This window comes from Poromitra crassiceps, assembly GCF_964638095.1.
Source record: "Poromitra crassiceps genome assembly, chromosome: 30".
Classification (NCBI taxonomy): Eukaryota; Metazoa; Chordata; class Actinopteri; order Beryciformes; family Melamphaidae; genus Poromitra; species Poromitra crassiceps.
The window spans coordinates 2,958,987-2,974,269 of record NC_139652.1 but is presented as its reverse complement, the minus strand read 5'-3'; the positions used below and the strand labels follow the sequence as shown (position 1 = coordinate 2,974,269).

The following is a 15,283-nucleotide window of genomic DNA, read 5'->3' as shown; positions in this document are numbered from 1 at the left end:
ATTCAATTTCATTCACTGCCTGTCACTTCCGCGATGTTGACGAGTGAAAAGAACTACAAAGACCATGTACCCACTACTTGCCCAGACGAGCCTGCCCGCCTACGGCCGCCGCTGATTCGTCGGCCCGGCAATGGCCGGCATGGCTCGACCAATCATCTTAAACTGCCTGTGCGGGTCCAGACCGTCACGGAGAACCAAATGAAATGTGAGTTCACGTGACGGGCGGTTTACCAGGCTACCGACGTACCCCCCAGGACATCAAATTCTGCTGCTAAAATTGGGTAACCAGCAGATTATTCGGTGAGGCAATCAACTATAATTCACTGAGAAACTTTTACCACATCGCAAGGAGGGGTTATGGTAAATTAATTAAGAAAACGTGTACATTGTAGCCTACTTGCAATAGGCTATTCACCGGTTACATGCTTCCACTCCGACGTGCTGCCACTCCGACGTTCTGCCACTCCGAAATATCGGCACTCAGAAAGGGATCATGTCTATGTTCCCCGGGTTCTATATTCCCCGTTTTTCACGCCAAACCTAACCTCCCCCAGACCCTAACCCAAAACCTAACCTCTCCCACCCCCACGCCTAAACCTAAGGTCGGCATTGCGGCTTCTAAGGTGAACGACCGCCAGTCCGAATAATGGAAGTTAACGTTTGGAGTGGCAGGGCTTCGGAAAGGCAGACAGTAGCCCTATTCACCGAGGGTCGTTGGCACCACAGACGATCTGTCACAAGCTCTCTCCATCTCTCTCTGTCCTCTGTCGGCAGCTCAATATCACAGAGTTTTAATTGAGCCCACTGTAAATTCTCCAATCTTTTCTTTTGTCTCCGCCGTTTACCCGTTGCAAACATGTTTGTATTGTCCCACCCCAGTCAACAAAATAACCCGAATTGCATCAAAACACAGATGTTTTTAACAGGTATATGATGTGATGGTGTTGTTATGAGATAGGGATAATAACCTATCCAAATTACGCATGGGGAGAATTACAGCATGCCTCACGCAAACTGTATTACAGGGAGTGCAAGACGGAAATCTGGTTTAATTGATGCAACGCCCAGGCATTGCCAGGCCACACCGTGAATAATTCTGGTGGTTAACACCGCCCAAATCCCGTTTGCGCCGTGCATAAATTATTTGGCACGCCTCTCTCTAATCTGTGCTTGTGCCCCCCCCCCCCCCCCCCCCCGAGTAATTGCATCCTCACCATATTTTGGGGCTGTTTTAACTTAAAAACAGGGAGGTCACGTCTACCCAAAAAATGATATAATTTTTAAACAGTTATGTTTCTGTATAAATCATTAAAATATGCCCCTGTGAGGTGGGGATGCGCAAAACAGGTGCGCAAGCGCAAATAGGCGCCTGTATAGATAGGGCCCAGAGTGACATCATAAGTGAAGCAGTGTTGCCAGCTTTTCCAAGGACTGTTGGCTGCTCTGAAAGTTGCTAGAAGTCACCGGCTGACATTATGATCATTTGCATATTATCAATATGCACGCTGTGGCATAGCCCGTTTTAACATTCAAGTACTGACTCCACCCACCCGGGGGAACAGGCAGAAAAGTGCTCAGTCCCTGCTGGCAGGCAAGAGGGGCTGCACTGTGTGAAGCGCACCTCTCCGGATTAGTATTCAGCTATAGCGTTTTATACCAATTTATTGCCAAAATCTTTGGGATTCAACTCATTAAACGTGCAGCATGTAATTTTTGGCCACTGGGGGTCACTCTCCTGAAACCTTTCTCTCAAAACAATGACAAAGGTCGTGTGTTGATGACTCAACAGCCGCAAGGAATTGTGGGATGGCAGCATTAGCCGCGTTAGCTTGCTATCGCAGAAAAGGCATCTTCCTTTCTTCAGCAACCAAACAACGGATTTTCATCACTTACTTTATTGAAAGGTGTGACTGTGCTTGCTAACAAATTAATGTTTTGGTCACCAGAGAAGCTTAATTTAGCCTACGTGGGGGAAAAAAGCAATGTCCTGTGCGCTGGTGTTTTATGTCCCCCGCTCCTCCGTCAGTAGGAACGTTTCTCCTTCCTTTTATCAGCGTTTTCGGGAAAGAGGTGATCTACATCTACATGCGTTGATGTGAAACGCTCCGTGTCTTTGAATAGAATTGAGGATCTCTCTGGGTTGGGACATTGTTGGAAACATTTAAGATAATGTAAGTAGACAAAAAAAGTATGACATATCTACTCATTTTGAGATAATTTAATAGATAGATAGATAGATAGATAGATAGATAGATAGATAGATAGATAGATATGCTTTATTCCAGACTCAAGGTCCATACAAAAATACAATCAAATACACACAATACAAAAAAGATTAAAAGAAAACACAAAATAAAAATAGTCTAGTGACTCATTTTAAAAGACACCTATACCAGTGCTCCCAAAGCTGAGACGTGCAGCGTGTGGCACTGTACGCAATGTTCACCAGTACCACCACAAGTTGATTTTCAGAATCATTTAACCGACAGATAAACCTGTACATTACATTTCTCAAGACAGCTTGCAGTGTGTTCACTCCAGCACTCACAAACATCTCACTCGCACTAGTCCATCTGGGCCTTTTTAGCAGTATTCTCAGAGCATCATTATATGCCACTTGCAGTCTCTGAAGGCTGGCTTTTTTATAGTTCAACCACAGATGTGCAGTGTACAAAGGTGAACAATACGCTGTAAACAGAGTCAGCTTCACTCCATCAGTGCAACAACCACATTTACGTGCCAATACATTTGCTCGCACATACAACATACGACACTGACGATAAATGTCCTCGTCATCTGTCAGTTGGTCTGTGATCACGTGACCAAGATATTTCACTTCACTGCAGACATTCAGAACATTACCAGCCAGTTTAAAGACAGGACAGGTCATACGTCTATGTTAATGTAATAATCTTACCAAAGTTTACATATTGCATCTTTAACATGCTTGGTCAGAAAAAATCAATAGATCACTTTTGAGAAATAAAGATGATGATGCAATATTCCATGTTGAATTAAAGTGTATTGGCTGCGAACCGCCAATTAAAGCTTGACGCCGCATGAGCTGCGCAATGAGTAACACGGGCATATCATAGACATTGTAACATCATCAGTGATGTCATAAATGGAATTGTGATGTCACCAGTGATGTGATAAATCTTTGATGGCATCACTGTCTGTGGTTTTTACATAGGAAAAAAATTATAAATAACATAAAACACCAACACACTTTAATGTATATCTGATTGTGCAATAAAACCCAATGCAATAACTGCTAAATACTGCAATTTGTGCAATAATCAACTATCCACACTGTTACAAATGTTTTTTTACTGACTGGACCTAATGCACCTTATTGTTTATTATAATTATTACAATCACTCACTGCTGTATATACTGTAAGATAATATTATGTATCTCACATTTTCACTTCTATTCAATGGTACTTGACAAGGATTGTAGGAGGTATTGGTGACACTTTTGTGTATATAGGCGACCTAACTTCTATTTTTATTGTGTTGCGTGTGCGTTTGTGTGTGTGTGTGTTTTGTCTATTCTATGCTTCGTATAATGTCTATGTTTATATTCTTCCCTATCTGAGCGTGAGCAACCATGACCTAATTCTTCCCCGGGGATCAATAAAGTTATTCTGATTCTGATGGCAGTTGGCATCCTTTATGTTGCATTACCGCCTCCTTCTGGATTTATCCATCCACTGTTTCCATACATTCTGTACATGAGCTGTCACTCGACATCAACGGCATTGCCTCTACTTCTTCTGTGGTGTTTTATGGCAGTTGGCATCCTTTATGTTGCATTACCGCATCCTTCTGGATTCATTCATCCACTGTTTCCCTACATTCTGTCCCCAACACCTCGTAAAAGCTCTCCGGCCCCCCGCCTCGTAAACATAGAAATTCAGTCTATTTCATCACTGTCTACTATGACATCACTGATTATGTCACAATGCCTATGACATCACTGATGATGTCACAATGTTTATGATCTCATAGGATGGTGGATGCTGATTGTGTTTGTGTGATGCCCAACAAGCCCCCCCCCCCCACCCTATTATGTAAGATGGATGTTGATTCACCGTCGAGTGCAGTGATGACTGATTAATCACAGATAACGTCACAATTCAGTTTATGCATCACTGATGTCACAATGTCTACTATGACATCACTATGATTATGTCACAATGTCTATGACACTACACAGCAACCTATCAACAAAGAACGTATGAAATCTATGTCTCACACATCCAGTATTTTGATTCATGAGACCAGTCTCGTGTCCAGCGTCCTTGCTGATCGCAGCATGATGCTTGGTGCCCGAGAGTTGTATTTGCCGCCCAGTAGCTGCAGAACAAACATTCCCCTTTTTATAGAGCTGCAACTATTGATCATTTTACATTTTGAAATAATGTATTGAATCTCACATGAAATCACATCAAAAGTCATAGTCAAGAACAAGTTTTTTTTTTTTTTTTTTTACCAGAGACGAGGTATATAAACCTTCTGGTTTAAACCTTCAGCTTTTAAAAGTTTTTTTTTTTTTTTTTTAATAAAGAATAATTTGATTTAATGAGTGTAAAATGTGTTTAGTAATCCCATCTCTCGCTGAGGTTTTCTTTTCATTTGCATGTGATCATTAATCATGCTTATCTTAAAGGAACAGTTCACCCAAAAATGAAAATCCAGTGATTATCTACTCACCCCCATGCTGAAGGACAAGTTACGTTGTTTTAATCCACAAAACACTCATGGAGTTTCACAGCAAAACACCATTGCCGCATTCTCCTAAACAATTGAAGTAGATGGTGACCAACTTTCTAACGTTAAAAAAAGAGGGGGGGGGATGCTTCCATACTGATCGTGTGGCGTAATTCAAGTTTCCACAAGCCCTGAGATGCCAAGTTGACCTGAAAAGACCCACCTTCTGCTACAGGTGTCAATGATGTCTTTTCAAGTCAACTTGCCATCTCAGGGCGTGTGGAGACTTTTGAATTACTCCAGATGAGCAATATGCACGCATCCCCCGCCCACTTTTTTTAAAAACATTTTTAACACTTCAACTGTTTACTGCAACGGTGCTTTGCTGTGAAACTCCACAAATGTTCTGTGGACTATAAAAGACTTCTGACGGCATGGGGTGAGTAAATAATTACTGAATTTTGGATGAACTTATCCTTTAAGTTAAAGTTAGATTTGATTTGTTTTGACTCCCACATTTGAGATTTTCTTCTGTTCTCTTTTAGAGATTTTTTTAAATTACTGTAATCCACATCCACTCTATTCATTATAAACAGTGACTTTCATTGCATTGAATAAAAATAAAAATAAAAATAGAATAAAATATCTCACGTTGTTGTCAGTGGTGATCCGTCCACCCACACCCACACCCACATCTGTCTCCGTATACGATACAGACCAATCCAGGAAGCTCCATCCCCATTCAACTTACTGACAAATTCCTGATAATTTGGCAAAAGAGGCCACAATTATTTCTCTGTTCTTAAAACAAGTTAATTGATTTTGTTCCTATATATAATTGTAGTATGTAGCTAATTGTAGCTAATTGTATAATGTAGCTTAGCAAAGGTTCAATCAGGAAGACAATCTTTCGCATGCTTATGCTGTAAAACATTTTTTTATCTAATTTTATCCCCCGTTAGTGCTAATTTTTTTATTTATTTATCCTGTTTGCTGCTCCACCCTCTGCCAATCTAGAGAGAGCCGAAACTGGCTCCATGCTTCCTCCGAGACATGGGCAGTAGCCAGCCGCTTCTTTTCACCTGACAGGGGAAGCTTCACCGGTAGGACATAGCACGTGGGAGGATCACGCTATTCCAACCAGTTCCCCTCCCTCTGAACAGGCGCCCTTAACGACCAGAGGAGGCACCACGTCAGTGACCAGGATATTGCTTGTTTTCGTGTGGGGTTCCTATATGAAGGAAACCCCCAGGGGGCATGGGGAGAACATGCAAACTCCACACAGAAAGGCCCTTTTGACGACCCCACCTGGGCGGCGGGCACTCGAGGACATGCGGACGGGCACGCACTCCTTCAGCGCTCACAGCGTCCCAGGTGGGAATCGAACCCAGGACCTTCTAGCTTTGAGGCAACAGCGCTTACCTCTGCACCACCGTGCTCCCTAAACTTACTTACAGCTTATGCTGTAGTTTACTCGTGTCCCCAGGAAGAGCTCTGGACCATGAAGCAAATTTAACATGGTGGTCAAGCTCGGTATTGCAAGTCCACAGCTGGTCTCAGGAGCTCTGATAGACGAGGCCAAACACCTCGAAGAAGATGAAGGAGATGGTCTCCTACACTCCTGTGGTTCTGGGCCCAAACACTGCTAATCCAAACCTCATCCTGTCTGAAGATCTTGCTGCTATCTCGCAGTATTTGGCTATCAAGTTTGCTGCTTCAACTGACAGCTGACTCCATAGCCAAATACATAAACACACAAACAGAAATACACATAAACACAAAGGCAAACAGACACTGTATTGCACCGGTACTGTTTGCACCCTGATCACGTGACCTCTCGTTTTGTTTCGCTCTATGTATCAGTCTGGACTTCTACCCATCCACAGTGAAAAGACATTTTCCACCGAGAAACCTTGTTCTTGTTTAATTGTTGTTACCGAGTCTATTAAATAAAACAGTAATGTCTGTATTTAATGTAGAATGCAAAGAACATGTAATTGGCTCGTTAAACTCGTATTCCAGGGAATATCATTATTTCCCGCGGCTAGTCGCCGCTCCAAGGCGGCAAGCAGCGCTCTGCCTTGGCTGGGAAACTGCCGTCTTCCCGGAGGCAGCCTCCTGGTCCTCTGCCCCGAGGCTTGTGCAGTGAGCCAGCCGGTGACTACGCACTCCACAGCGCTGTATTGACATTGTGTTTGTACATGGACTGTTATTGAAACGTGACCGGTAGGTTTCCGATATGTCTGATAAAATACATGAACAGATATGAGAATGGGGTTAGGTTGGAAAATACCAAAATTCTCCTTCAAAGGATGGCTTTGCCGATTTTCAACCCACTTTGTATCATTATAATCTCGGTATTAATATAAGCAGATAGACACCGGCAGGCCCCTGATTGGCCCGGGAACTTTGTAATTTCTGGAAATCGCTGAAATCCTTGGAACAAAACAGAATATGAGTTCACGTGATCAGGATGGTTAACCAGGCTAAACTACGGACAAACCAACACAATGTCACACCCCAAAACACACAAACATACACACACCTGTTCCTCTCTGCTGTTTATGACCACCAGATCTGATCCTCTGCTCTGACAGTCCAATCTGCTGTTTGTCCAAGTTTTCTTCTCAGTAGATTTATAGTAGCAACTGTCGGCACGTCTTACCCATCCTTCACAACACAACTTCCCTTATAGTCAAAGAACTGATTTAGTAACACATTTCAATTTATTCAACGTCAGATTTATTGATTAGAATTTCGTATTTACTATGTATTTTAAATCCTATCTTACCTGCAATTTTCATCTTCATCAATTTCACTTCAGTCTGTAACTGGTTTCTCTCTTGAGTGAGATTCTGGTAATGGGTCAATAACTGGTTATAGCTGATGTTGAGCTGGTCTCTTTCCAGTTCCAATGTGTGTCTCTCTACAGTGACTGAAAAAAGAAAAACGGAAGGGGGTCATTTTCAACAACTTCAAACCCTTCTGCTTAAAAGTAAAGGCAAAGCTGGCACATACACACACACTGGCAAATACAGCAGTGGGTTTAAACTCTGGCACGAATGGAGATATGAAAAAAGTTCCATTCAGTTAAATTAAGTTACATTCTCTACTTCAGTTACATTATCTTTCTCTGTAGGGTACCAGCTTGTGGACAACAAGGCTATTATGTGGTTTCCAGTGTTACCAGATAGAGCACAGCACTTTCTCCAAATCAGCTAAATATCCAGCCATCCTACGCTGTTTACTCCAGGCCAAACATGGTGGCTTCATCCACTGCAGCTGAACTCTCAACTCTTGCGACTGATGAAGTCCTGATTTGTGGGGCTTTCGGGTCTCGTTGAAGAGGCGGATAGCAGTTGATTTGTGGGGGCTTTCGGGTCTCGTTGAAGAGGCGGATAGCAGTTGATTTGTGGGGGCTTTCGGGTCTCGTTGAAGAGGCGGATAGCAGTTGATTTGTGGGGCTTTCGGGGCTCGTTGAAGAGGCGGATAGCAGTTGATTTGTGGGGGCTTTCGGGTCTCATTGAAGAGGCGGATAGCAGTTGATTTGTGGGGCTTTCGGGGCTCGTTGAAGAGGCGGATAGCAGTTGATTTGTGGGGGCTTTCGGGTCTCGTTGAAGAGGCGGATAGCAGTTGATTTGTGGGGGCTTTCGGGTCTCATTGAAGAGGCGGATAGCAGTTGATTTGTGGGGCTTTCGGGGCTCGTTGAAGAGGCGGATAGCAGTTGATTTGTGGGGGCTTTCGGGTCTCGTTGAAGAGGCGGATAGCAGTTGATTTGTGGGGGCTTTCGGGTCTCGTTGAAGAGGCGGATAGCAGTTGATTTGTGGGGGCTTTCGGGTCTCGTTGAAGAGGCGGATAGCAGTTGATTTGTGGGGCTTTCGGGTCTCGTTGAAGAGGTGGATAGCAGTTGATTTGTGGGGGCTTTCGGGTCTCGTTGAAGAGGTGGATAGCAGTTGATTTGTGGGGGCTTTCGGGTCTCGTTGAAGAGGCGGATAGCAGTTGATTTGTGGGGGCTTTCGGGTCTCGTTGAAGAGGCGGATAGCAGTTGATTTGTGGGGCTTTCGGGTCTCGTTGAAGAGGTGGATAGCAGTTGATTTGTGGGGCTTTCGGGTCTCGTTGAAGAGGTGGATAGCAGTTGATTTGTGGGGGCTTTCGGGTCTCGTTGAAGAGGCAGATAGCAGTTGGGAAAAAGCTGTCCATGTGATGAGAGGTTCTGTACTGCCAGACATCAGTCTTCTGCCAGGGGGAGGGCTTTGAACAGTTTAAGACCTGGGTGGGAGAGGTCAGCCATGATTTTCCAAGGCCGCTTTTTAGCGTCCTGCCAGTGTGTAGATCCTGTAGGGATGGCAGGCTGCATCTGACCACCTTTTCAGCACGGCGTATGATGCGTCGCAGTCTGGATATGTCCTTGTGGGCAGCAGCAGCATACCAGACGGTGATGGAGGATGTGAGGATGGACTCGATGGTGGAGGTTTAGAAAAGCACCAACGCTGCTTGAAGGTTTTTATTTTCGCAATAAGGCTTGTTTTTCTTTTGAGGCAAGAAAGCAGCTTGTCTTGGCTACCTTCCTGCCGATAATTGACTACGGAGATATTCTATACATGCATGCTCCTGTGGCAGCACTACGTAAGCTGGACACAGTTTACCATGGGGCGCTCAGGTTTATCACTAACTTTAGACCTTTAACACACCGTTGCTCTCTGTATATGAAGGTAGAATGGCCCTCCTTAACCTTGCTCTCTGTATATGAAGGTAGAATGGCCCTCCTTAACCTTAGGTTTATCACTAACTTTAGACCTTTAACACACCGTTGCTCTCTGTATATGAAGGTAGAATGGCCCTCCTTAACCTTAGGTTTATCACTAACTTTAGACCTTTAACACACCGTTGCTCTCTGTATATGAAGGTAGAATGGCCCTCCTTAACCTTAGGTTTATCACTAACTTTAGACCTTTAACACACCGTTGCTCTCTGTATATGAAGGTAGAATGGCCCTCCTTAACCTTAGGTTTATCACTAACTTTAGACCTTTAACACACCGTTGCTCTCTGTATATGAAGGTAGAATGGCCCTCCTTAACCTTGCTCTCTGTATATGAAGGTAGAATGGCCCTCCTTAACCTTAGGTTTATCACTAACTTTAGACCTTTAACACACCGTTGCTCTCTGTATATGAAGGTAGAATGGCCCTCCTTAACCTTAGGTTTATCACTAACTTTAGACCTTTAACACACCATTGCTCTCTGTATATGAAGGTAGAATGGCCCTCCTTAACCTTAGGTTTATCACTAACTTTAGACCTTTAACACACCGTTGCTCTCTGTATATGAAGGTAGAATGGCCCTCCTTAACCTTAGGTTTATCACTAACTTTAGACCTTTAACACACCGTTGCTCTCTGTATATGAAGGTAGAATGGCCCTCCTTAACCTTGCTCTCTGTATATGAAGGTAGAATGGCCCTCCTTAACCTTAGGTTTATCACTAACTTTAGACCTTTAACACACCGTTGCTCTCTGTATATGAAGGTAGAATGGCCCTCCTTAACCTTAGGTTTATCACTAACTTTAGACCTTTAACACACCATTGCTCTCTGTATATGAAGGTAGAATGGCCCTCCTTAACCTTGCTCTCTGTATATGAAGGTAGAATGGCCCTCCTTAACCTTAGGTTTATCACTAACTTTAGACCTTTAACACACCGTTGCTCTCTGTATATGAAGGTAGAATGGCCCTCCTTAACCTTAGGTTTATCACTAACTTTAGACCTTTAACACACCGTTGCTCTCTGTATATGAAGGTAGAATGGCCCTCCTTAACCTTGCTCTCTGTATATGAAGGTAGAATGGCCCTCCTTAACCTTAGGTTTATCACTAACTTTAGACCTTTAACACACCGTTGCTCTCTGTATATGAAGGTAGAATGGCCCTCCTTAACCTTAGGTTTATCACTAACTTTAGACCTTTAACACACCATTGCTCTCTGTATATGAAGGTAGAATGGCCCTCCTTAACCTTGCTCTCTGTATATGAAGGTAGAATGGCCCTCCTTAACCTTAGGTTTATCACTAACTTTAGACCTTTAACACACCGTTGCTCTCTGTATATGAAGGTAGAATGGCCCTCCTTAACCTTAGGTTTATCACTAACTTTAGACCTTTAACACACCGTTGCTCTCTGTATATGAAGGTAGAATGGCCCTCCTTAACCTTAGGTTTATCACTAACTTTAGACCTTTAACACACCGTTGCTCTCTGTATATGAAGGTAGAATGGCCCTCCTTAACCTTAGGTTTATCACTAACTTTTAGGGGTGGGCGATACTGCAAAATTTGGTGTCGATCCGATACCAAGTAATACTGGTCCAGAATTGCCGATATCGATACCGATATCGATCCTTTTTATTATTAAATATGGCTTATGAACTTTCATGTAGGGGAGAGCAGTGTGTCATTATTTATGAGGTTTATCAATAGGTTTATCAATTTATCAACCACTATAAATTATGACCGATACAGTTTGAAAATGTAACATTAACCAATGCTGAAGATCCTTAATATTAATTTAACTACTATATATAGCCTACCTGGATATTATTTTCCTCTGTGAAAAGACTGCCCGTGGAGTCTATCTCTGTGTTGAGGGGGGGGGGGGTCTGTCTGATATTTCCCTCCTCCTCCTCCCTTCTTTTCTGCAGGTCAGAGCTCTCTTTCTTGTTTCAGATGCTTAAACATGTTGGTAGTAGGCTAGTGGTCCCACAGTAGTGGACAGCCTGCATGCGGCTACGTCACACTTCACAACATTGTCATTTACTGATGTAAAATAACTCCAAACGATCTGCTCCTGTTCCTTTGAGCCATCACGTAATGGCATGTGTGTTTGTTTGTATGCGATTGTGCGCGTCGGATTTCAATCCCACTCTGTGCTCTGCTGCTTGCCTTCCTTTACAAGACCCGCCCTGCATATCGTTCAAGCACTATTATTGGCCCAGGCACGTATACTCTGTTTCAGTGCACATGTGATGACACGACAACAGCAAATCCGAGGCGGAGAAGCCCTGCATGAATGCACGCACAAAAGCTGTGTTCAGTATCGATCTTTTGATGTCAGGATCGATCTTCAAAACGAGACTCAGGTATCGGGAGTATCGATATTTTGGGATCGATCCGCCCACCCCTACTAACTTTAGACCTTTAACACACTGTTGCTCTCTGTATATGAAGGTAGAATGGCCCTCCTTAACCTTGCGCAGGTTGAGTCACTGCTTCCTCTTCATTTACAAGGCCATTCTGGGACAGCTCCCACCGTATATATGCTCGCTAATCACCCTGCAGGAAAACAGCACTTATCAGTTACGTTCTCAAAATAGAGTCCTGCTGACCGTACCAAAGGCTCGGACTGAGTTTGGCCAAAAGGCCTTCCATTTGTCTGCCCCTCTGGCCTGGAATGAGCTTCAAGAAACACTGAATCTACAGGAGCTTGTCTCATTAGACAGTTTTAAAGTGATGTTAAAAGTCATGGAGGCAAACGAAATGCAGGTCTGTAAGTGTCATGATTAGAGTAGATTGAATCATGCTATCAATGTGAAATATGTTGTACTTTTTTCTTTTCTTTTAATCTTTGGTTGTTAGTTCAGTTGCTTATATGCAAATGTTGTGGTGATATGTTATGTAACTGTATGTCTGTAATCCTGTGCTGCCTCTTGGCCAGGTCTATCTTGCAAAAGAGGTTTTTAATCTCAATGAGACTAACCTGGTTAAATAAAGGTAAAATAAATAAAAGTCTGAGCTCGACCTCTGATGTTCAGCTCCCATTTCAGGTCCCAGCAGATGATTGAACCCAGGGTGACGGGGGAAGGTGGGGCTGAGTTCTTGCTGTAGTCCACACCACCATCTCCACTGTCTTTCGAGCATTGAGCTCCAGGTTGTATTGGTTGAACCAAGTCATCGATCTCCTGCCTGTACTCAGACTCATCACCATTAGAAAGGAGCCCTATAAGAGGGTGGTGTCATCTGCAAATTTCAGGAGCTTGACGGACTGATGGTTGGAGATGCAGCTGTTGGTGTACAGGGAGAAGAAGTATGGAGAGAGGACGCCACCCTGGGCAGTTCCGATGCTGATGGTCTGGGAGCCGGTGAGCCGGTAATAAGTAATATATAACCGAAAAGGGTCAATAAACAAGACTTTAAAGATGCCTAGAATGACTCGAGATATGAGGTTATGAAATAAAAATGAGAGCCTCACAGCAGATGGACAGGATGATGATCCCAGTCAGCAGCAGAAGACCCAGCAGGCCCAGAGTCACTGCAGCAGCTCTGCTCCTCTGGACGCTGTGTGATCCTGCAGAGGCAGAATGCACATACATCATATACACAACAAACATGTTCTGAGTAGGGATGGGTATCGTTTCGTATTTTTCCGATACCGGTACTTTTAAAATGGTACCGGTGCCTAAATGGTGCCTGAACCGATTTCAAGCGGCGGGCTCCAAACGATAATGTTCATGAAGGTGCATGTGGCACCGGAAGGTGCATGAGGCACCTTCTGTAAATCTGTGTTGCAATTCGGTACCGGTTGTAAAGGTACTGGTACCATAGTCGTACCGGGTTTCGGTACTCAACCCTAGTTCTGAGCGGTTTGTTTGGTGTGTTTATTCCAGCCCGGTCTCATTCATAGGCATCAATTTGGCATACAGCTACCCCTTATCCAGGGGCAGCTGGTGCATTTTTGTCCAGGGGGGCTGTATACTACCAAAAATTGGGCTGGGTGATATGGTTGAAAGGATTTGTCTTGATATCATTACTGTTGTTCATGCTAGGTTATTTAGGATGCTGTAGTTAAACTCAGTTCATGGAAAGAAAACACTAAAACAACAATAACGGCTTCTCTGACAGGAATAATGACCACAGTGTAACACAGAGGTGACACGTCCTCACAGCATCATGTCTTCACTGCTGCACCACAGTGTAACACAGAGGTGACACGTCCTCACAGCATCATGTCTCCACAGTGTAACACAGAGGTGACACGTCCTCACAGCATCATGTCTTCACTGCTGCAGTGTGTTGGTCATGTGGAACACAAAGTAGACTAACTGCTGTGTGGTCAATTCATAATGTAGGCTAAACATTCATATTTTGAGAGGTTAGAGGGTTCCTTGTACAATTTACAGCATTCATTTTTATGCACAGCCGGTGAGGTCCTGTAGTGCTTATCACACACACACACACACACACACACACAATAAAAAAAATAGAAGGACCACACTGCGGGTATATGCCTCCACCAACAAGTGAGCAGTCGACATCCATGACTGTCCAGACTTTGACGTTTGAGCCAAATGTGCAGAAATTCCGTCAAGGTGTTACTGATATTTGGCGTTACCGAGCTTGAAAATGGCGTTCGTGGGGTCACAGTGACCTTGACCTTTGACCAGCAAAATGTAATCAGTTGATCGTTGAGTCCAAGTGGACGTTTGAGGCAAATTAGATGGAATTCCGTCAAGGCGTTCCTGAGATATCATGTTAACGAGCATGAGACGAGCGGCCATGAGCTCACAGCGACCTTGAACTTTGACCACCAAAATGTAATCAGTTCATCCTTGACTCCAAGTGGACGTTTCATTGAAACGTCCGTACTCTCTGAAAGCTGCTGAACAAGCTTCGTACTTAGTGAAACTAAAACTGTTGTTGGTTAATATAATTATTCAGTGTGTTCTTCAACATCTAAACTTGCGTAATATGAAAAAATATATATATTTCACCATTGTCTACTTGTTACCCCTGTCACCAGTTACATATTCAGTTGTAAGTATTTCAGATGTACCTCCTTCAGGCTGCTGGTCAACCAAAGTGTCTGAATCCTGGTCCATCTCCACCATCTCCTCCTCCATCTCCACCATCTCATCCTCCCTCTCTCCTCTCTCCTCTTGGTCCATTCTGTGTGAGATCTCACCTGCTCTGGCCTGGCATCTGTAGTGACGCTGCTGTCAGGGCGTCTGTCTGTTAGCCAGCTCTCAGCAAGTGGCAGCAGGGAAATTGCAGCAGTAACACACGCGCACACACACGCACACAAGCGTGCACACACACACACGCACACGCACACACACACACACACACACACACACACACACACACACACACACACACACACACACACAGAGTGAGCAGTTAACACAGGAAATGTGATGTCTTAAAGGAGAACTTAACCGAAAAACAATACTGATTTATTTTGCACAGCATGATTTCATACATTTCCGAAAACCGTAAGGTAACTTGTGGACCAGAGATGTCATTCATGCACAAATTAGATCACTGGTCCACAACTCAAATCAACTGTCAAACTAAATGAATGTCTGCAAAACTGTTGACAGTTTTCAGATGTGTGAAGTTCGGTTAACTTCTCCTTTAAGCTGCTTAGGCAGTGAGCAATGCCTGGTGGAGGAAGTGAAACTGTCACATCAGTAACTTTGTCACCTTACTACCATGTGAAAAATATTGCAAGACTTACTTAGGAATACTGTCCAAACAACAAGTCATTTCCACTAGATCAGGGATACTCAACTTGCTTTGCCC

The 15,283-nt window shown here is 43.7% G+C and overlaps 1 protein-coding gene across 1 annotated transcript; it reads right to left on the bottom strand.

The window, feature by feature from the left end:
• Positions 1-2,216: 2,216 nt before the first annotated feature.
• Positions 2,217-14,660, bottom strand: LOC310800470 (CD209 antigen-like protein A). The gene is made up of 6 exons (XM_083663069.1): positions 14,535-14,660; positions 12,954-13,049; positions 7,507-7,650; positions 7,261-7,385; positions 5,367-5,476; positions 2,217-4,361 (listed from the first exon to the last, which is right to left on the bottom strand). The coding sequence occupies exons 1-6, from the start codon at positions 14,644-14,646 to the stop codon at positions 4,250-4,252; spliced, it is 699 nt and encodes a 232-aa protein (XP_083519195.1). The 5' UTR covers positions 14,647-14,660; the 3' UTR covers positions 2,217-4,249.
• Positions 14,661-15,283: the final 623 nt, after the last annotated feature.